At 49.1% G+C, this 21,300-nt stretch overlaps 1 protein-coding gene across 1 annotated transcript in view; it reads right to left on the bottom strand.

The window, feature by feature from the left end:
* The window catches only part of LOC111252756 (uncharacterized), a 47,011-nt gene that overhangs the window by 5,391 nt on the left and 20,320 nt on the right, over positions 1–21,300 (bottom strand). The window contains exons 2-4 of the mRNA XM_022811136.2: positions 2,951–3,697; positions 2,138–2,314; positions 1,312–1,781 (exon numbers count right to left, since the gene is read on the bottom strand). Of these exons, the coding sequence (XP_022666871.1) occupies positions 1,312–1,781; positions 2,138–2,314; positions 2,951–3,697 (1,394 nt within the window). The remainder of the gene's footprint in view (positions 1–1,311; positions 1,782–2,137; positions 2,315–2,950; positions 3,698–21,300) is intronic.

Here is a 21,300-nt window from a genome sequence, read left to right as displayed (position 1 = left end):
AACTCCAGGTGAAAACTTGCGAAAGTGTTAAAAAAAAAAAAACCATAGAACGTCCGTACTCTGCTAAAGGTTACAGTTTATTAAGTAACCTGTCAAAAATTATTTAGGGAGAAATTCGGCCAAATTTCGGCTTAGAATATAGATTCACTCACTCAGTCGGTTGATTAAGGACAAATAATTTCCATCTTTCAGGTTAAGCTTTTTAGCTGTAAAGTGAGATTGCTTTGAAATATGCTATCGTGGCCGGATCCTAGGACCGCCTACATAAAGCTAAAACTTCGCTTGTTTATTATTATGAAGTACAAATAAATCAAGATTATAAATAACGTAGCGTTTTTCAAAAACGAATTATCCTCATGAAAATTGAAAGGTGGTCGTCTCTTCAGTTAGCTTCTCCCGGTACATCAAACTCAAACGAGAATAGCAACAGCTAACCATAATAGAAAGTGACGAAGAAAGATTGTACATGCTTCTAAAGACCTTGGGTATTTTCGACAGATAAAGACGTTCTTAGCGGAGATTTGTTGTTGACTTGCTCGGTCAAACGACTGCGGTAGTCGAGAACGGGGCCCCCTTAAGCTACTCAAGCAATCCTTTACGTTTGTATTAGAATCGGCATGTACAGCAACATCGAAACGTGCTGAACCACATGGTCCCTAAGCTTGAACTCTGTTTTGCGGGTTAGATTGCGAAACGAGGCCCGGAAACAGCCCACATCTCTGGAAATATGTATTACTCCTATTTTGTCTTTGTTAAACGGTCGTTATTTCAAGCGCTTCTTGTGACATCAACAACGAGCCCACATAATAATAGAATGCTTGTGCAAAAGGATAGCGATGCAGCGCCAGCTCTAGTAGTGCTTCTGGTCATCAGGGATTATTTTAAAGCGTTGATCTTAAGGTGTTTCAAAGTTAATAAATCAAGACTAATTTATTACTAACTTAACTGACAAAAATTAGATGGGCGTTCAACGAAAGTAAGGCTTTCCTTTACATTTCCTTAATCGAAACGGCATCTTTGGTATCAACATACAATTGACCGAAGTTCATGAAGACCTGTAAAAAATCATTCTTCGCAAATTTCCGCTTCTGGCGGTAAGCGAAATACCACGGTCGATTTATACACATTGGAAAAATGCTTGTTCTCGTTTAAGCTTTGTCCTCAGATTTCGAAGCACCCTGTAAATATATGGACGACCAGAACATTTTAAACAATAACAACACAAGCAATTTTAATTTCCAGTTATGAGCTAGCTTAAGTATACCTATAATTACATAATGGACTTACGGCGTTATTCAACTATGTACTTACGATCAAGTCCGCCGATGTACTTAATCGTGATTTCGCAGTGACCCCACACCGCGCTCACAATAGGATACAATTTTTTGCCTTTTAGTCCTCGGAAAGCTACTCCAAGGTATTGTCCATTGACAACAAAACCCAGCGTCCCCTCGTCCATGTCAAGGACAACTTGGAACACGTCCGGTACAGGAAACACTTCGTCGGATGAGCCCTGGGCCAGAACTGGGTATGTCGCTGGCAAGTTGTTCTTCACATCATGGTAAAGTCGATTTCGTCCAAGATCCCAGCCCCATGATTCTCCGTTACTGCCAACAAGACTTTGATACCCCACTGAATGCAAAGGAGCATCTCTTGTAGCCACACCAACTACGGCATGCGTGCCCCGTTGCCGAGTTGACCATTTTAGTTCCCACATATGCATCCCTCGAGTGTAACCCACCCGCCCGCGGATGCAGTCCGTGCTCTGGGCCACGGGATGCCTGCAATTGGTATCGAACAGTGCCAATAACACGGGGAAAGAAACTGTGTTTAGAACTGCAATTTGTTAACTAGTGTTTGGCAAGGGCTATCGGAATATAGTCGTACCTAATACAAGGCATGGGCTCAACAGCCTTAATGGGACACATGTATAAAAGGCACTTCACACAAACTAGACCATCTGAATTCTTTTGCTTTAATATGTTATATGCGATAATTTTAGACGATTTTTTTTATTGCCTTCATGATTATAGACCGAGCCAATACATGGCTCAGTTTATAATGAACGAATAACCAAATGATCATACTGCTAGAATATTTAGATTGTCGTGTACTAAAAGATAGCACGTTTATCAACCTGTGAAACGTCAGTCTGTCATCTTCCTTGACAAATATATTAAGCGATCGATCGTCAGGGTTCCAACTGTGACGTAACTGTGTTTCGAGTGAGGCAGCTGGCGTATCAAGAAGCATGCCTAACCGCGCTGGTCGCTGAAGATCTCTACAATTCTGTTGATCCCGTGTGACGACGGCCCTGCAAGTTGACAGAAACAGTAAAATCATACGTCTGAATTTGGCTAATTATCTCACGTACAACAAAAGAACCAGTCCGCAGCAACCGTTTCTTCATTTACTGTCGTGACGTTAGTTAGCCGTAAATTTATATGCACGTAAGAGATGCTCAGCTCTCTAACTCAGCTGGAAAAATTTTGCTTGGATCTAAATCTAGTTAGGGAATTGCATCGTGAATTCTAGCGACTCCTTTGCATTTTCCATATACAGTTTTATATCTTCATATGCAACAATAATATATATGGCTGGTTAATCGTTGTATATTGATTAGTGGAACTTCGATGCGTGCAGTCCACAACTGTGATATAGTTGTTGTGTACACCATAAAACCACCGGATAAAATCATTATTAGAGTTGATATCTACCGTGTACTGCTTTTCTTGACCTGTCTTTGGGACAAGATTCAAATAGCCCGCCAGCTAATGATACCTTCAGAAGACACATTTATATGCCGTCTGGCCTGGCTTTCTCCAGCGTGAGTATCTCCTCATTATTGTGCCTGTATACTTCTTGCTTTCTTATTCATACTTATGTCTATCATTGGCTACAACAGCTAATGCACACTACAGTAATTGTCATCACCGTGGTCGTGTCGTACCTCTGATTGCCATTGCTATCTTCTCCAACGGACACCACTTTAAGCCCAGTGCTGACGCGCTGGCCCATGGCGAGGCCCTGTAAAGCCAGCTGGTTTAGCGGTGAGTCAGTCGCAACAAGGGGAAGCTCAGCCGAAACTGGCGGGGCGCCCAGCCCGAGCAGTGGCGTTAGATTTGACACGGCAGATACCGACAGCTGACTTACGCGGCCCACGAGTCCGGCTCCGGGCTCGGCGACAACGCCCGCTGGGTGTTGCTGCTGTTGCTGCTGTTGTTGTTGTTGCTGCTGTTGTTGTTGTTGTTGTTGTTGTTGTTGTTGGTTGAGTTGGGCAAGCGCGATCTGTCCGGCCTGTTGTTGCGTTGCTATTGGATTGGGGTTCGCGCCACCGCCACCGCTACTGCCCTTATTTGGCCGGGACGACGCCCGATTTCCAGCCGGACTCCGATGATAGACGAAATAGCGAGCGCGACCGTGGCCTTTGCTTGGCTTGATGGCGCCTTTGTGCGTTCCGTGCTGTTGCTGGTTCGGATGGTGTTGTTGTAGCTGCGGATGCTGTGGGGTTCTCTGACCGCCACGTGAACTGCTGCCTCCAAGACTGGAATGCTGTGCGTTGGCAACTGTCGCCGCAGCCGCTGCTGCGGCCTGCTTCACGAAAATCTTGTGGTCCTTTAGCACGTATCGGAATGCAGCTGTCCCGTGGTAGATCGGCCCGCCAACACTTTGGATAGTGATGCTGGGAGCTTCACACCTAAACCATAGAAATCGTAAAATAAAAATGGCTTAGTAATATTGAGCTGAAGAATTACACTAACACGAGATGGAATAAATAGTATCAGTATCTTAACGTTTAGCACCAGGTCGGTGTTCTAGTTCGTCTAGCAATGAGTACATGCATACATTTTTTCGTTGTCAGCGTCCACAGGAAACAAGATCCTTTTATTTTAACTTAGCCATAGTTTATTTCGAACGTTTCCGCGGTGCATATGGTAGCTATACGCATGATCAATTACATACATGCTTCGAGCTAGCCTGAAATGCACGCAGCTTAATTACTTGCTTAGTGTGTATGTGTCGTCTCGATTCGCCCTTTTATTAGATTTTTTTTTATTTATTAGATTACTACTCATTGTTCGCTTGTTTTATGAGCAACGTGCACACATTGAAATTTGTAAACAAAAAATGTAGCGTTAACATTTACATTGTGCACTCACTATCACATAACGTGTATATATACAGTGGCATAAATACACAATCATTGTGCGGCAGGCGTTCCTTCATTATATAATGACAGTAGCTTCATCGGTAACGTTTGCTGGACTCTATCTATTTTATATGCACATATATATATATGTATATAGCAGCGTTCCTGTATGTGGCTGCTCGTGCCGGTCACCAGGTGTGTTTACTGGTAGCGACCCTCGGCAAGAGCATAACCGTGTAAAGTACAGCACATGCGCTTTCTCGCTTTTCTATATATATATATCTTCGCTTCTTGCATTCGATAGACCCAACTGGCTGAAATTACTGCACTGCCCATGCCGTTCCGAGTGTTTTGGCGGCTGCCACATAGAACGCTCGTTCATAGAAACACAGCGGGCTGAAGCAACGAGAAGTCGTGTCGAGCGAACTAGGCAGTAGCCGACGCCGGAGCTCAAGTGAGCCAGCGGCAGGCATAGCAAATATACAGGGGTTTCCATCAATGAACGACTGGATACCTCCATTCCGTAACAGCGCTGGTATTTAGTAGCGAGCTCGCTGCTTGCTATGGCTCCAGTCTATTTGGCCGTTTCGGCCGGCTCTAGTCCCAGCAGATGGTCAGGGTCGTCGGCATTTGGGCCTCCATTTCGCCCGCTCTCTCCCGCTTATCTTCCGTTCTTATCCCTAGAATGACTAACCCCAAAGGACTCCGAAGCTTCGGAGCAAGCCGGTAAAGCAATTGCGTTCAGCACTGGTCGCGCTAGCACTTTTTCCTGTCTCTTTTCATAGTGAAGCTCTATTAATACTAGTTGTAGTACTGGTAATACAATGTTATGGCCGGCAGTAGAAGGTACAATGTTGTCTGCAGAATACCATAGAGTATTACTGAGCCGCTGTCGGCACTGGCTGAACTGTCTGGATGTGTGTGTGTGTGTGTGTGTGTGTGTGTGTAAATGTGCGTTTGTGTGTCTTTCGGCCAGGCCATAACGCTTCGCTGGCGGATGCTCGTGTCTGTTCACCCACTAGCTCAGCACAGACTTTCTTGGGTGTTAGTCGATGGCTAGCCTTTGCTGGCTTGATGTGTCTATATAGAAAACAATGGACGGCAATCGAAAAGCTTTGCCAATGCAATCATAGGCTATAGCGATATACAGCTGCGTGTGACGTTACGATGACAAAAAGCTCTGGAGACACAATCTACTTTACCATCGACGACACTACTCTAACGATAGATGCACAAAGGTGATGTTACTGCTGCAGAACATTATTGCCACGCACTCCATTCACATACGATTCGACGACCCGTTACGGACATGAAGAAGCCAGGCTCACTGTGGTAGCAGCATCAGCAGCGGGAGCACGACTCGTTGCTTCAAACTTTCGCATATCGGACATCCGACTCAGCGGGTTTCAGAGCGTACCCGTCGTTGCCGCCGCCGGCACAGCGAGCTCGAGCTCGTACTCGCTTTCGTACCGCAGCTGAGGCCGTCCTCAGCGTTAGCTAAGATAGCTAGATGGGGTAGTTGGGTCTGGAGAGGAAAGTTGGATGGGAGGCTTATGCATCAGCAAAGCAACGCAACGCCTATTGCAGCGAGTGCGACAAGAAATAACCGGGAACAGCTTGGTCGCTGTTAGCACGATTTGAAGCTGTCGGATTGGCTCAATGGTTGAGACACGTACGATTTCTGGATTCGGACTTGTACAGCCTGTGGATGGCATGACTGGCACTGCACATCCTAAATCTAGCTATTCTAGGCCACGGGTGTCGCCCGCAGCAAAAAGGAACAGAGCAACTTCAAGTAAAAGAAGGAGAGATAAACACAGCTTTCTCGCGGCCAACTTCGCAACCTCTGTTCATTTTTACGCTACGCTAACCTGGGTCAGCTTTGCTTAGTTCATCCTAGTCATCCTAGATTCGTACTAGCCAAATAAGATCATCGTTTTCGTGGGATACGTCGCCAGTGACAAAGCCAGAGCAGGCTACAAACACTGTTCGGTCGTGTTTCGCGCCTGGCTTTCTACTCGTTTAAGCAACGATGAAGCGACATGCCCTATTTGTATGCTGGTCGCTCGCGATTCTCGATATAAAAACGGCACCGCTCGCAAAAGCGCCTGCGACTTGTGGATCAGGCGCAGCATTACCAGCTCAAGGGTAGTGGCCACACGACCTGCGACAGGGAAATTGTGGACTTCAGGGGACTCCTCTGCATCCTACAAGCTGACTCCCTGCACCATTGCGATTTTTTTACTTAGGTGTCGCAGCAGTATTAGCACCCGAAGGAAAGCTAGGAACGCTTAAGCAGATGCGTTGGGATGATTGTCGGTAGAGTGGACAACAGCCAGGATACGACATACGCGAGTCGGCAGAACGGAGGGTCTGAGGGCCTGGGCCGACGCGACCAGGGGGATCTGCAGTCAGCAACGGCAGCAGCCCACAATTGCCCGTTAGCCGAAGGGACGAACAACGGGATATGCAATTCACAACCTCTACATGTCTGGCAACGACTAGTCCACAGGCAGCTAAAGCAGCAGGAACAGAAAATACTAGTACGAACAAAAGTAGCAAGTAGCAGGAATACCAGCCGTGTTTGCTCTGTATCACTCAGCTGGCCTACTCTATCGAGGTATACGCATCCAACTGCCAGAACTGCTGCTTCTGCATCGGTAAGGCACGCCGATAAGGGCCATAAGGGCATGCTGATGCTGCAGCGCCGGCCGACCAGCAGGTCGGAACAGGCTCCGGAGGGTCTACTGCAGATAACCGAGGCAGTATAACAACTTTTATTTTTCAGCTATCCTTCTACCTAACAACAATGAAAGACAACAGCCCTCATGGCGCATACGGGTATGATCACTAACACGTATCAACGGCAGGACAAGTCGACGGGGACGTGGGGGTGCATGAGTTGGATCTTAACGGCGGCCTTACTACATGCAGACTTCATTATGACAAAGACCGAACACGTAAACTTACATGTGCACCTAGTTGTTCTCATAACGCGACAATGTGCACTAGCTCTCGCGCAACGTTAAAGGCGTCGCGTCAGTTTGGCTAGTTTCGTTAGCTTCGTAGCTCTGAATGAAGCTCCTTCAGGCAGGATTGCGGATCGATGGACTTAGCTATTGCTGTTTGAAGTGTTATGAACATATTGTTTTCTGGGCGACGCTGACGAACAACGGGAGAGCCGGACAACAAAAGACTTGCGGCGTAAGAGGAACACGAGTTGGTGTTCCTCAAGTGCAAGCATGGAATGACATTCTATTAAACCTATGTTATAATCTGTAAAGAATTAATCATTTGCAACTTGTTCACGGACGCGCCTATTTGGCAATGCCTCAAATCGCTCCGCTTTGCCGTCGTCGCAAAGCTCTATATCGGACCGTTCACTTTCTTACGCGGTGATATGACAGTAACACAACTGATAATATGAAAATATTTAGAAGCTATTGTTTTCAGTGAACGTTTATTATGAACACTTTGCTGAGATCGTCATCGCATTTATAATCAAGTGGTCAAGAAAAAGACACGTCATGCAGCCACACTTCACGCATGAAGTTCCGTGCTATTATCTACAAGTGCCAACCAATAACGCCTGTCGGCCCATGGCGTGCTCGGCTTTTAATGAACATTGTGAAATCCCTATGAACTCCACTCGTTGATCGGGTTTTTTTCTATAGTACAAATACGTATCGTATCCAGATGAACGACCGCCTTTCTTTGTCCGAGCGTTCTGCTACCACTGGCACGTCAACCTGCATCTATAAAGCTTACATGCACAATGCCTGCTATATGCGACTGCTGTGCAAATGTATGCGATTAGGCAACTGCTGACGGTAACAGCACGATGAGGAAGGCTTGCTTTCGTTTTTCCTCTGCCTCGTGGGAGTGCTCCACATTACTCGTGGTAACTATCCGATCCATGTCATCCTCACAGAATCATTCTGCCTGTTTACGTCTGTTCGTAGAGGCAACGTTGGACCGCTGGTTGCAGCAGCTGTGACATTGCTCCCACTGATCGACGTGAAAGTCTTTCTAGTTTCGCCTGTTTGTCTGTCTATGTGCCTGCTTGGTAGCCGTTTGCGGCGCCAAGTCGCAATGCTCGGCAACAGCAGGGACAACAACAACAGGAATGCCAACAACATCATCAGCCTCCGCCGATAGTAGCTTGACGGTTTCGGCAGAGCTTGTCGGCAAACAGAACGTCAGATCCTGCTTCACTTTACAATAGCACATCACAGCATCGTCCACTATTGAGAGACTATAGACTGAAAAGGGGAAGAAGGCCTGACCAACTTGCGACTGTCGGCCACCGTCGACCCACGATCGACCCACAACCAACCCACGGCCCGACTGTCGTCCGTCCATTCTATCCTTAGAGAGGGAATGCGGGAGCAGTCAGTAGTGAAGGAGCGGTGAGTATGGAGTATTCAGGCGCTACCTTTCATGGATGGGCCCCTGAGAAGAACTCCCTGTTTCTTTGCTAGGGTGCCAGTCCCCCGTTCCTGTCCCTGACACTGTGCTTAGCTTCTCCCAACCGCTGCTATCCCCGACTCTCGCATTTTCTTTCCCCTTCGCATCGTGTCCCTTGGCCTGCTTGCTTGCTGGCTCTGTCTTCGTCGCCGTAGTTATCATCCTACGAGTACTTTGGTTGGCCTTACTCGCTACTTGCCTTCCCTTTTTCCTTACTTCTCTCTGATAATAGTGTAGCTCCAGCGCCACCACCACCGCAGCCACTAGGGCCAGCGACGATGAAGGCAATAGGGACGCCCTTCCGGAAGGGAGTATGTGTGTGGGAAGTAGGAGGTAACCAACCGGAGTGTGCCAGTCAAGCCTCGAATCGCTTAGGATGGCCTGGTGGGCTCGCTAGGAGAGGAGGTAAGGGATGTGCCGAGGACCAGTGGGACAACGACGGTGGTGACGACGACGACTACGATGACGAACTGGGACGAACGAACGTTGGGGGGAAAAGGGGGTGTTACTCCCGCTGCAGAACGACGAGAGAGTGATAGTGAAAAGGAGGAAAACGACTGAATAGAGAGGAGCAGATAGAGAGAGAAAATGAAAGAGGAAGAAAGGGAATTGATGAGAGGGAAACGAAGGGGACTTGGGGAACGAGTCAGCTAGCGAAGAGTCAGAACGATTGAGAGAGCGGCAGGATTGAGCGGTATAAGCAATAAGGCGGGTTGGATGTCCAGAGCGCAGCGTTAGGTGGCGGTGGCAGTAGTGGCGTGGGCTATGGCTGTTTGCTGTATTGTAGAATGTGCAGAACAGGCCCGACGGGGTTGAGGGTAAGGCAAGAGAGGACGAGGGGTTCGGGGAAACGATACCAGGCCGTCGTCAACCGCCTGCCGCTTTTGGCCGAACGAAGGGAGGTCAGTGCTGGTACAACACTGCTGCTGCTACACCCCAACCTCACTCAGTTCGCCAGCCGCTACTTTGCCATTGTGAAGCCTGCCAGCCAACCCCCCAGCCGGCCTGTCTCCAGGCCTTGGTGGTGTGTCGTTGTTTTCGCTCTCCCGTCGTTGCTGTCGATCGCTGCTGGCGCTCTTCAGCCCCGGCCGTCGGGCCCAGTAAGCGAGCAAGCAAGCGACTCCCAAGTTTGGTCCTTACCCTGGTCCTAAGTAGGAAAGACTGGCTGGGAAAGGCGTTAGCAGCAGTGAAGCTTTGGGGATAAGGAGCATAGTGGAGGGGCCATGGGTTGACAAAGCTTCTGCGACGACGAAAATGCCGGCGAGGCTGCCTGTGGGTTTCTGTAGTACCATTTCCATGCATCTCGCTCCATCCCATCCCATCTCGTGTTTCCGAGATCTCTCTGTCTTTATCTTCTCTGTGTTGCCGTCCTACTGCTTCCGCCACCGCTGACATTCCCTTCCACCGCCGTCTTTTTCCGGCCGAAAAGACCTCAGGGTTCGATCTAGCCGAGCTGCGCCGTGCTGCACCGTCGCGCGACTACCATTGCTAAAGGCACTGCCGCTGCAGCCCTCATTTGGCCCTCGTAGTCTCTGCAGCCGACTCTTTGCCATTCTCGGGTCGAACTGCCAGCTCTGCCTACACGATACTCGCTGTTCGCTGACTGGCTGGTTCACTCGCCATTCGTTCCTCAGGGGGAACTCAAATGGCGACGCGAGGGCGGTTAGGGTCGAAATGCAAAGGTAAGTTTCGCATGTGAGTGCCGCCACCCAAAATGCCGGCAGCCTACTAGTGCCTGTTCTCTATATCCTCGCTGTGCCTGCGTACGAGCGTGACAGTCTCACCAGTGATGTAGATGCTGACGGTGTAGCTTACCATGTGTGTCGATGTACTCGTTGGTGTACAAAAAAAAAAGCTCAGCGGCGGGGAGCAGCGAGCAGCTCGAAGGTTTCCTTGCAGCTTGAAGATTCGTGGCTAGCAAGCTCGAAGACTGGTTGCAGAAAGCACCGAACCAACGAGCGAAAACAAAAACCGCCACAGCGCATAGAACACCATACATAGGAATATTAGCAGACAAAGACGGAGATGAGCGCGAGCAGTAATGCATAGGCACGAGGCGAGGCAATGACGGCGACGAGTGCAGCAGGACCCCCGAATGGCGTCGTTATCCGAAGGAATGACGACGGCAAAGTGGAAATCTGAAGGGGGCTCTGGAGAAGTAGCGAGGCTTGATACAAAACTCTAGAAGGCTTAACCTAGCCTTTGCCACCGCCGCTGTCGTTGCTGCTGGCTTCGCTTGGTGTAGCCATTCTACCGTTTTCCCTTGAGTGAGCCAAACGACAAACCCGCAAACAGACAGAAAGACAGACAACATGACATCGAGAGTTAGCGAGCAAGCGACTGGTTCCTGATGTTTGGCCGGTGCGGGGCTTCAGAGGTTGCCCAAGTAACATGAAGAAACAATAGCAAAAAGTGGAAGGGGCCGAATAAACGTACGCAGCCCCGGTTACGGAGCACAAGTACAGAACGCTTGAGACTTGGGGATTTTGTTAACTGGGAGAAAAACACGACAGCATCTAGGTAACAAGGCGTTTGCGTACCTAGTTATCTGTCTGTTACCTACTGCCACTATTGTTTCGGTTAAGATAAACAGCACCTGAGAATTAACGGGTCTGTGGAGGCAGCCGAGCCGCGCTACGGGTCAGCCAGCCATCCAGTCACTCCCATCCCTTCCCCACACATATGTAAATGTAATCGCGCGAGAACGTAGGCCGTTGTTAACCTGCTACAGCTGCAGTAGCTGCTGCCGTCCCTCTGGCCAACTGTGCTTACGTCATTGAATCGACAGTGGCTTTGGTAGTAGGAATCGAAACTGACTGACACAAAACAACTCAACGTATTGGAGAACGTTCACTGAAAATTAGGATCTAGCCACGAAACTACACGTAGAAGAGACAAGAAAATGAAGAAGAAGGCAAGGTGTCCGGTATACTTTATATGCCGTTACACATATGCTTTCTGAACGGAGACTTTACCATAGGATGCAGTGCTGATTATTTCGATTTTACGGACGAACTAGATTGAGTAGGCTCATCATTTTTCGGGAGCCTATGGCATACAAAAGTTCACATTGAATACAAATGTAAGCAGACGTTTGTTGTGTGATACGAGTTTTTCGACAATGCCAGCGTAACATCCTTGCATGACTTCAATCAGCCTATCGATCCGTGTATTTTACGTAGGTGCGAGTGTTCGCTTTCAAAACAGCGAATAGATATATGCATTGGTAGTCTAGCTGAATTTACAAATTCTGTCAATGTATAACCCACAATAACAATGATCACCTTTAAAAATTCGGTTACCAAATAATCTAGAAAAGCTGCAAATATGGAAACTCTACTTGTCCGACGAAACGGCCTGACACTCTTTGGCGCAACATGTTGTCCTTTAACCACGACAAACTATCATGGTAGAATCTTTCCTGCATCCGAAGAAATTTTCCACTGGAGTTGTCATGGTAGCTGAACACAAAAATACATAGAAAACACTTCGTATATATACTTAATTCATATTTTCACACAAACGGTGACTGTGAGAAAAAAACTGCCCGCTACTTCACAGGCAGACCCATGGCATTTTTCATGAATGAAATTGAACAGCGATGATAACGATAACAATAGCTAAACAGCTAGGTACAGGTAGGCTTAGTCCCCTAATTTTGTCAAAACAAGCTATGATTTGTCTATAAATTCGTAGTCAACAGATTGAAATTATGAAAATTATTATAATACTGAACTGTGCCGCGCACTCAGCTAGCCTATTTCCAGCAAACAACGTCGTTTTGAAAAGATCTACATAAAAACCTGATGCCATGCAGGGCCCTTCGTAGATCGAGCCGGCTTGTGTTGGATCGCCTCGCCAAACCCCTTGGCCTTATGACGTCGGATCGATGCCTCGCCGAACCCTTGCCGATCCCGACACCCCCTTCCCCCGACAACGGCCCTGTCAGACCGAATTTAACGAAGTCTGTTGGTTTCTGCTCGCAGTGTTGTTTCCGTCGCGTCTCATCCCGTTTCATTCCCCCTGTCTCGTTTCAAGAGTCTGAGGTGGACTGCACTGGTGTTATGTTGCCAGTGTATGTAATGTACGCCACGTTTCCAGACAGCCAACCAATAGCAGTCCATTGCTCAGGCTGCAAAGGTATAAGGTTCATAGTATATCTGACAGTGCTGCTGCTGCTGCCGCCAGTGCGATCTGGGCGATGCTGACAATGGCGTGTTGGTATGGCTAGCATTACAGACGTTGCACTGCACCACATCACACTCCTTGACGGGCGGGAAAAATACTGCTGCTACTTCGTTTGCAGCAGGAGTAAGATTACAGCCACGCACAAGTGCACAGAGGAAGCGACAGAACAGTACATGCTTTAGGCTTCACTTCACGGCTGCAACGGCGATGCTGCTGTTGATGATGACGGCAGTGGTGGAGGCAGCAACGGTGGTCGTCGTCGTCGTTGTCGTCAAATCGTCGTGGCAGCAGCAGCAGCCCTGTCGGCAATGGCATAGCCGCCTCCGACCTGCAACCGAGATGATGAAGGCAACGACGGGAACGGCAGCGTTCAAGCTTCAGCCCTAGTCCCACTCCCGTTTGTTGCTACCACCGCCGTCGCCGCCGCCGTCAAGCCACCACAGCCCCCGAGGGCGGCCGCATCAAAGGCTTTGCTCCCTTCAACCAGCTAACCGTACCGACGGAAAGCCCAAAAGGACTGCTGCAAGCCGCTCTACGTGGTAGCAGCACAGCGAGGTCTTTCCGAGGCCGGCGCCGCTGTCGCCATCAAAGCGAGGGGCTTTCCCTTCGCGATGCGAAGCCTAAGCAAGCGACTGTGTGAGCTCGCTAGCTAGCTGGCTCGCTGACTGGCTGGCTGGCTCACTAGTACAAGCAGCAGTCGTTCTAACCCCAACCGTAGTGTCCCCTCTTCTCGATCTCCCCAGACTTTACCCCTGGTTCCCCTACCGCGCCTTACCTCACGCCATCTCCTATATCCCTGAGAGCAAGTCAAGCAGCGGTGCTGCAGCTTCAGCCAGCAGCAATGGTCGGTTGGACGGCCGGTCGTACTCGCTAGCAAGAGCCAGGGCTACGCAGTTGTCGAGCAGCAAGCGGCAAGCGTCTTCTCTCGTTCGACGCCCCCAGATGCGGCACCGTCACTGCTCTCGTCTGGACCCCACAGCTCTTACCTCGCTATTTCCCCCCGCCATTGCCATCCCACTTTGCTCTCTCCTCGGCTTGCCATGGCACAGCCCCATTCAACGGCCATTCTGCTCCCCAAGGATTTCCCATCCCAGCGATGAATCAGCACACATTCTATACACACACGGACGCACGCCCAGGAGCTACATAGAGGAACAGCAGTATACGCACGTACACACACACACACACACACACGCTCGCTCACACACGCTCATAGTGCATTGAGCAACTGAGCAAGTCGCCGAACACTACGGAGCTAGGAGGCCTCAGCGGCACTTTGAGCAAGCAAGCCATCCTGTCGACGAGAAAGAGAAAGCGATCTAGCCTTCGACCGAGAAACGAATAGCTGCTACCCTACCACCACTTCGGCGGCTGCGGCAATGGGTCGAGTACCCCCCAGTCCGTCCCGTTCCGTTGAATCGAGCCAGCCCGAGAAGGAGCCGAACCGACCGAGCCGAGTCGAGACTACCCCACCAGTATGGCACGGAGGAGCTTCTTCTAGCCAAGAGCCGTCGATCAACGGTCGCTTTTCGTGGTGCTACCTCCGTGCATCTTCCCATTGCTCTCTGTCTGAGCCTGTGTGTGCGCCTCTATGAATGTGTATGTGTGTCCGTGTTCCTCTGGCCTCTCATGCGCCAACTAGGCAGCTAGCGAGCAGAGTGCAGCGTTGCAGCCGCAGTCGAATCGCCGTCGTTTCCACTGCAGCAGAGCAACGAGCGACCATCGCCTCGCGCCACCGGGTTTCGAGCGACGACCAGAAGGGACTAGGGAAGGGGGGAAGTAAGAATGAGTGTCAGGGTGCCGGGAAGTTGGGTGGCAAGTGGAGGGTTGTATAGAGGCATGGGATGGGGTAACGGGAATAGCCTTAACCTCAGCCTCTGCCTGGGATTGTTCAGGGCTGTGCAAGAAGGGGCAGGCGAGCAGGCTAACGGCAGGCAGCCGTCCAACTAACCCAGGCACGAAAGCGAAGGGGCGAGATAGGGCTAAGAGGAGCACAGGCTCTTCAAGCCTCAAGCGTGACAGTAAGCCTGGGCCAGCAGCACCGGCGTCGGCGCTGTTTCGTTTTCCTGTTTTCCGCGTGCTGCTGCTTGTACTGCGAACAAGCAAATCGGGGTCCGTTCGTGGGTTTTCTTTACAGGGCCTACTACTGGTGTGATACAGTTGCTGCGGCCCCCACCGCTGAGCTTTGGACCTTGCCTCCTCCCAGGACTTAGTCTCCCTCGGAGCTGCAACCAGCAGCCTCCCAGCACGCATTACAGTACGGACCACGACGACGACGACAACAACAATGACGACAAGTGTCTGGCAGCCATCCCCCAGCCACCATCGACGAGGTTCGAGGGCCACTGCTGCTACCGTTCTTGAACGTAGCAACTTGTACAAGGGAAACACCGGGGTAAGGGTCGCTCGAAAGGGGCCAGAGTTTGAAGAGTATCTAAGAGGCCGCAGTAGTGAACGCTATTGCTATTGCTGCGGCTGCTGCTGTTGTTGGCAGTAGAGAAACATGTTTGTGCTTTCTAGCAGCTGCGCCGGCCTCTCTGCCGGCTCGCCGCTTGTCGGTCGTCCGCTCACTTACAGTGCGACGAACGGTACGCGAAGGCCTATGCCACTGGCAATGCAGCTAGCTTGCTTGTGATACTACTACAAATTCTCGACCGAGAAAGCTGCTACCATCGTGCCACATACGCAAACATACACATAGATATACATTCAGCGTCCGACCGCTGCCGTAATACCGTACACTCAAACACTAACTGCGACCATCGCGGATGTTGCTATTGTCGTCGCTACTAAAATTGTAGTAGAATAACAAACGGTTAAGCAGCAACACCAACAATCGCCAATTAAGCTGCCAGCAAAATGAGAAACAATCCCTCAAGTCCATGGCATCGTCCATTCATTCCCGAGGTACCGGGCACAGTGGGACCTTCTGCAGTAGTAACATCGACCATTAGCAACAGCATCAATAGAAATAGCAGCAGAAACTATACAGAAATGCGCTGCTCGAGCCCCTTTCTAATGCCGCGATATTTCATCATTGCCTATCTTCCTATCCTCCTTCTTTGGTCATCGCTCCCACTAGGTAGCGTCGCCTCTGGCCGATTCCGGTCGTGCCTGACTGTGTGAGTCGTCCGCAAGTCTTTCAGACATTGGACACGGTGCTGTTTCTATGGCCATTCCAGCGTAGTACTAACGGCGTGACGGCGTCGTACTGTGCAAGGGAAATGGCCCGTGCTATATGTTTGCTGTGCCCTCCGTCTTGTGCCGCCTTTGCGGCGTACTAGTTTCAACACCTCATTTAGATCACCGGTGTAGCTCTCGACGAAACAGCACAAGCGAGGAGAAACACATTGGTTTCGGCAGAAGCGGAAACTGTTGCGGGCAAGATTAAATAGCAAAAAAGAAGCATGTAAGTTGAAAAAAGCAAATCTACAGGAAACTACATCTTGCCGTCCCCCATCGTACTTTTTGAGGCTGGTTTCACAAACCGGACGAGAAGTAGATGATGACAAAGACAGCGTCAGTAACAATAACAACGACTGAAAAAACAAAAATAACCCCAAAAGTGCAAACAGACAGCAAAAAAATACTGGCCTACATTACTCGATCGTGACGCAGTTCGCCGACTAAAATCTGGAACTAGTTTGTGTCGGCATCGTACGTCTCAACTAATTTACAATACACAATCGGCTGAATGAGATAGAAACTTGTTACAAGAGATTTTTTATGCGTTTGTTTAGCTTCGGAGTTGGCGGCCACAGTTTCAACAAACATTTTGACAAAGTAACAAGTTATCTTTGTCCAGCTGTAACACTCTCCATTTATGCATGTGGCCGATAGGGGTTAGTAGTTTGTCCTAGAAATTTACTTGGCTTAACGGGTCTACTCGATTAAAAATACAGCATAACCAACAGATGTACTTGTAGAGTGAGCACACAGTACCGTATATAGCATTTAGCAGAGTGCATAATGGGTTTTGCATCGTTCTTAGCCAGTACGTGCACGTTCGTTGTAGTGAACACTTTAGAGTATTTACGAACCGTTCATTGTAAACATTCGTAATAACTTGCTTATTTTAAGATATCCTGTGTAATAATTGAGACAGACTGATAAAGATACGCATACGAAGTGGTGATCGAAGCTTCCGCGTGCCCGGGTCAGTAGTTTTCATTGTTGGCAAATATGAGGCAAATAAGGATCCAGTATGTCTTGACAACAATATGATCGCAAAGTATAACAAAATATACGCTTATATTACACTTCAGGAAAGTATCTCAAAATTATCCCGTTGTGTTACGGTACGATTTCGTTTCGATATCAGATCTTTTAGCTCATTTAGGGTGGCAAACTATACCCTCACCAAAGCCAACGCGGGTTTCTTTTGTCGAAGGTGGGCATCCGCAACCAATATGCAAATATACAACCAAAATGTCGCAGTAGCTGCTCTTATCAGAAGCCGCATTGTATTACTGAACGAGCAATTTAAACTCATGCGATATCGGTCTTGCACTCCGCGCTGCTATTCGCTTTGTCTTCCGGACTTTACTTTTTCTGCGTTGTTTTTCTCAATTTTGCATATAACTTCGACAATGCCCATTCTACGAGAAACGTACATCAAAGTCTTTCCTCGTCGTTCAGGCGCCTTACGATTTTCTTGCCCGCCCCCAAAATCCTACGAAGAGCCTACTTCCCATCATACTACGGCACTGTCTCTACGCCTGTCGATTCCACCCAGGGCTCGTGCTGCTGCTGCTGCTGCTGCTGCTGCTGCTGGTGATAGTGATGGTAACAGGCCCTGTTGGCTCTATCTACCCCCTTCGTCCACATTTCCCATACCCCCGCTTGCTTACCCCTCGGTTCCAACCGACAAAGCTATCTCCCTGTCGGCTTATATTTGCTGGCTGAGTGGTCGAAAGACCAGTCCACAAAGCAAGCAAACCGGCAATAGGGGTAAATGCACCGCAATCGCCCATGGCTCACTCGGTCTGCGCAGTTATCGACACGGCAGAAGTACACACATCCTGCTACAGGCATCGCCACACTCTCGCAAGCCGGCCACTCTCGGTATCGTCATCAACTGGGGACTGGCACATGCACACTCAGAGACAACCACGCGTAGAAAGCGCGCAGCGGCGACTGTTTGTCGGCTTAGCTTACTGCTGCTGGTCGCCTCATGGAAGCTACAGCACGAGCATCTCCTCTACTTTTAGCAGCACTACACTGCTGCCAGCGCCATTACGACCATCTCGTTCGTCGGTGCGACAAGCACTCACTCACACACAACAGACAGACTTAGAACGAGCGTGTGCGGTCGCTTATTCTCTAGCCCGCTGCTTGCTGGCTCTAACCCGACGCTGCCGAATATTGTTGTTACCCCATCATCCAGCAGCCTGGCAAGCCTACCCTCGTGCTGAGCACTTCACTCGCTAGGTCGGTCGGGTCGTTCAGCTAGCCAGCCAGCCAGCCAGCGGTGCAGCACAACGCGCAGAGAAGGGCAGGGCATCGAGTTGCTGCTGGGTCAGACGGGATAACAGCTTGGGGGTAACAAGGAACGCTGTCATGCTCCTCGACAGTCTGTCTGTGCTCGTGGGCTCAGCCCAACTTCCCGATCGCCCTCGACGGTACTCCGATCTGCAAGCTGGCAGCAGGCACACAGGGATTGCTGGCGTTCTCGATTCGCGCTGCTGCTGGCACATCCTGACTCTCATCGGCCCAGGCTCACTTCGTTACGGGCTCTCCGAACAACAAACGACCTAAGGCTGCTCAGTACAGCAGTGTTGATGTTGGCGATGGCAGTAGCTGTCATCCTGAGAGCTCCTGTTTATTACAAATAGCACTACTATTGCTAGTAAAGGTTTTGTACAGTATTGTTTATGCTGTTCGTTGACAAAACAGCAGCAGCAGCATCTGTAGTAGCCCTAATCGTTTTTGTCTTTATCGTCATGGCATTGTTATGGTTCTAACCCACGTTGTTATTTATAGTCAGGATGGAAAAAGATCGTCGGAAAATCTACTGGAAATAACGGGGCTAGAATTGCCCTAATGCCACGTTAGCGATAGCTATAGTAGAATTTGCAGTCCAGAACACCTATGGTCGATAGCGCTACCAGAGGGATGCTCTTCTGCATCGCCAGATAAGTCGGCAATAGTTGTTGTACCTTTAGCCTTTTACTGAACGAGCAATTGACCTTACCCGACAACAACTATGCAAGTTATTAGCACGGAAGCGAAAGAGAAAGTAAGAAAAGGTATTACGAGTGCTTCACAAGCGGGCACGTAAGTGGTCATGTTGCAGCGAGATGGTATAATGAGATCGGCTGGTATCCTTCGTAGCTAGTACAGGTCTGAAGCAGTATGCAATGGACGCCCTAAATGACGATTTTTTCCATTTTTGTACTGAGAAAATGCCGCCCCACTGCTATTGCTACCACGGATCCGGAGTCGTTATTAGCTGTCTACGGACTATTCTCACACCCGGGTGCGTCAGACGTTGTAAGAGGTCGAGCCAGAGGCGCTCTGCAGATCCTCACCGAGTTGTTTCATCATTAAAAAAGATTCGGCTATCTGTTTGTCGAATGAATTTTAGCAAAACGTTTTCATGTTCCTGAGCCACATATTGGCGTTGTATCTGTGGACCCCCATCAGATGCATTCGATTGAGAACATTCCGTATCTCGACTAAGTCTATGAGACCTTCTAAAGCTCAACCATCGTAGCACTGACCGTCGCTGCATTACTTCTTACGGCAAAAACTTGAAACAATGTTACAGTGTTAATATATATACCTCAACAGTGGCGCACCCTGCAGACGCCTGCTACCGCTAGCCCGTCTAACTTCGGCTTCTGCTTTTGACCCCGACCCGCGCGTTGTCTCTCTGTTTGTTTCGCTCGTGTTCCCTACTTTATATATATGGACACATACATATATGTATATATATATATATGAGAATCTCCTGTGTAAGAGCCTATGCTTGTCTGACTGCCTGTTCAGTTCTGTGATTCTCTGCAGCACGGTTATATCCATCCGGTAGGAGCTGAGTCTGTTCTTTTTCTAACGGTACCACTACCGCTACTGCTAGTGCTTGTGGGGGCCCCACACATCTGCTCCGCAGGCCATGCACGCCACAGCGGGCTAACACAAGTAGGACACAGGACTAGTTGGCCCGTCTGCTCTCGAGCTCCGGCGTTCATTTAGCAGCACAACATCCGAAAGTCGCACACTAGTAGATTTGCTCACCAGCTTGTCATCATCGTCAAAAGCAGGCTTAACACTGCGACAGCATAAGGCTGGACTCGTGAACTGCGGGATGCATTAAAACCTAACTGTGTTAAGCGTAATAACACAAGTAGCCAACGCGGAGATCGCTACCTATGCAATATATTACAGCACTAGTACGGTTAATGATAGTACTCAATAGTTGGAATAATAGTCGACTTAGTACAGAACGCAGGCGCCACAATCTTGAAACCGGTTACATATGGCAAAGGTGACGAGTCCTACCCCCACCAACGGCAGATTGCTGGGATGACTCGACAAGGTTACGAATGTTTAGTAATAGCGGCCGTCTCTAACGGAGTCTCGTGTAGCCCGCATCGGCACTATCCAGTTAGTTAATTAGCTATACTGGCAAGGATTGCCCGTTAGCTCATGCTGTCACTCTTTATGTTGTTCACACGATGGCCGACAACCTTTGCGGTGACGTTGACCGCAGCATTTTTCCGATGTAGAAGGAAACAGCGTGCGTAACCCAGTGCATTATACAAGGTAATAATAATTTGAGAACGCAGTCTTCAGTGGCAGATCAAAACTGCCCACCGCCTCACAATGTCGGTCTCTTCTTACGGTCAGAGACCCCCTAGGCCTTTACGCTATTAAACACTTTTTTGTAGTTGCGGTTTTTTTGTGGCACGCGTGCGGGCAGGCGATCGGTCGGTATGGGGGAGCGATGCAATATTGAGCGGGGCATCTGTCAGGGTGACTCCCAACGCCAGCTATTACCCCGTTTTCTGCGTTGGCTTTCTACGGAGATTACAGCGTTGGCTACATGCTACAGCCGAACATCAGAAGGATTTCTCAAAAAAAAAAACGGTGTTTTATTAACAATATTCTCTTGTGTTAGCCTCAGAGACGTGCACCTACATGTTGTTGAGCGATTTCCTAGAAGTTCAACATTTACAACCACGTTTTGAATCGGTCCTTTTCCGGTTTGCTTTTCGGTTATAACACGAATTACGGGCAAGCACTGCCCCTATGACAGGTCCATATCAATGATAGCTTGTGGTAATTCAGTGCTATTCTATTATTATATAGTCCATGGTGTCATACCACTTTCTATCAGTTTTTAGTACTACCAATACATAACTGAATGCGACATCTACCAGTAAATGATTGCAAAAGTATCGTACTCGCTATAGAAATATGTTGTCCATTGTTCATACATGTATTTCATTCACTTCAATAGAAGAACACAACGGTCATCGCGTCTTTGTTGTTAT

The sequence above is a fragment of the Varroa destructor genome, unplaced genomic scaffold (genome assembly GCF_002443255.2).
Source record: "Varroa destructor unplaced genomic scaffold, Vdes_3.0 BEIS01000006.1, whole genome shotgun sequence".
Taxonomy (NCBI): domain Eukaryota; kingdom Metazoa; phylum Arthropoda; class Arachnida; order Mesostigmata; family Varroidae; genus Varroa; species Varroa destructor.
This window is presented reverse-complemented; position numbering and strand designations above follow the sequence as displayed.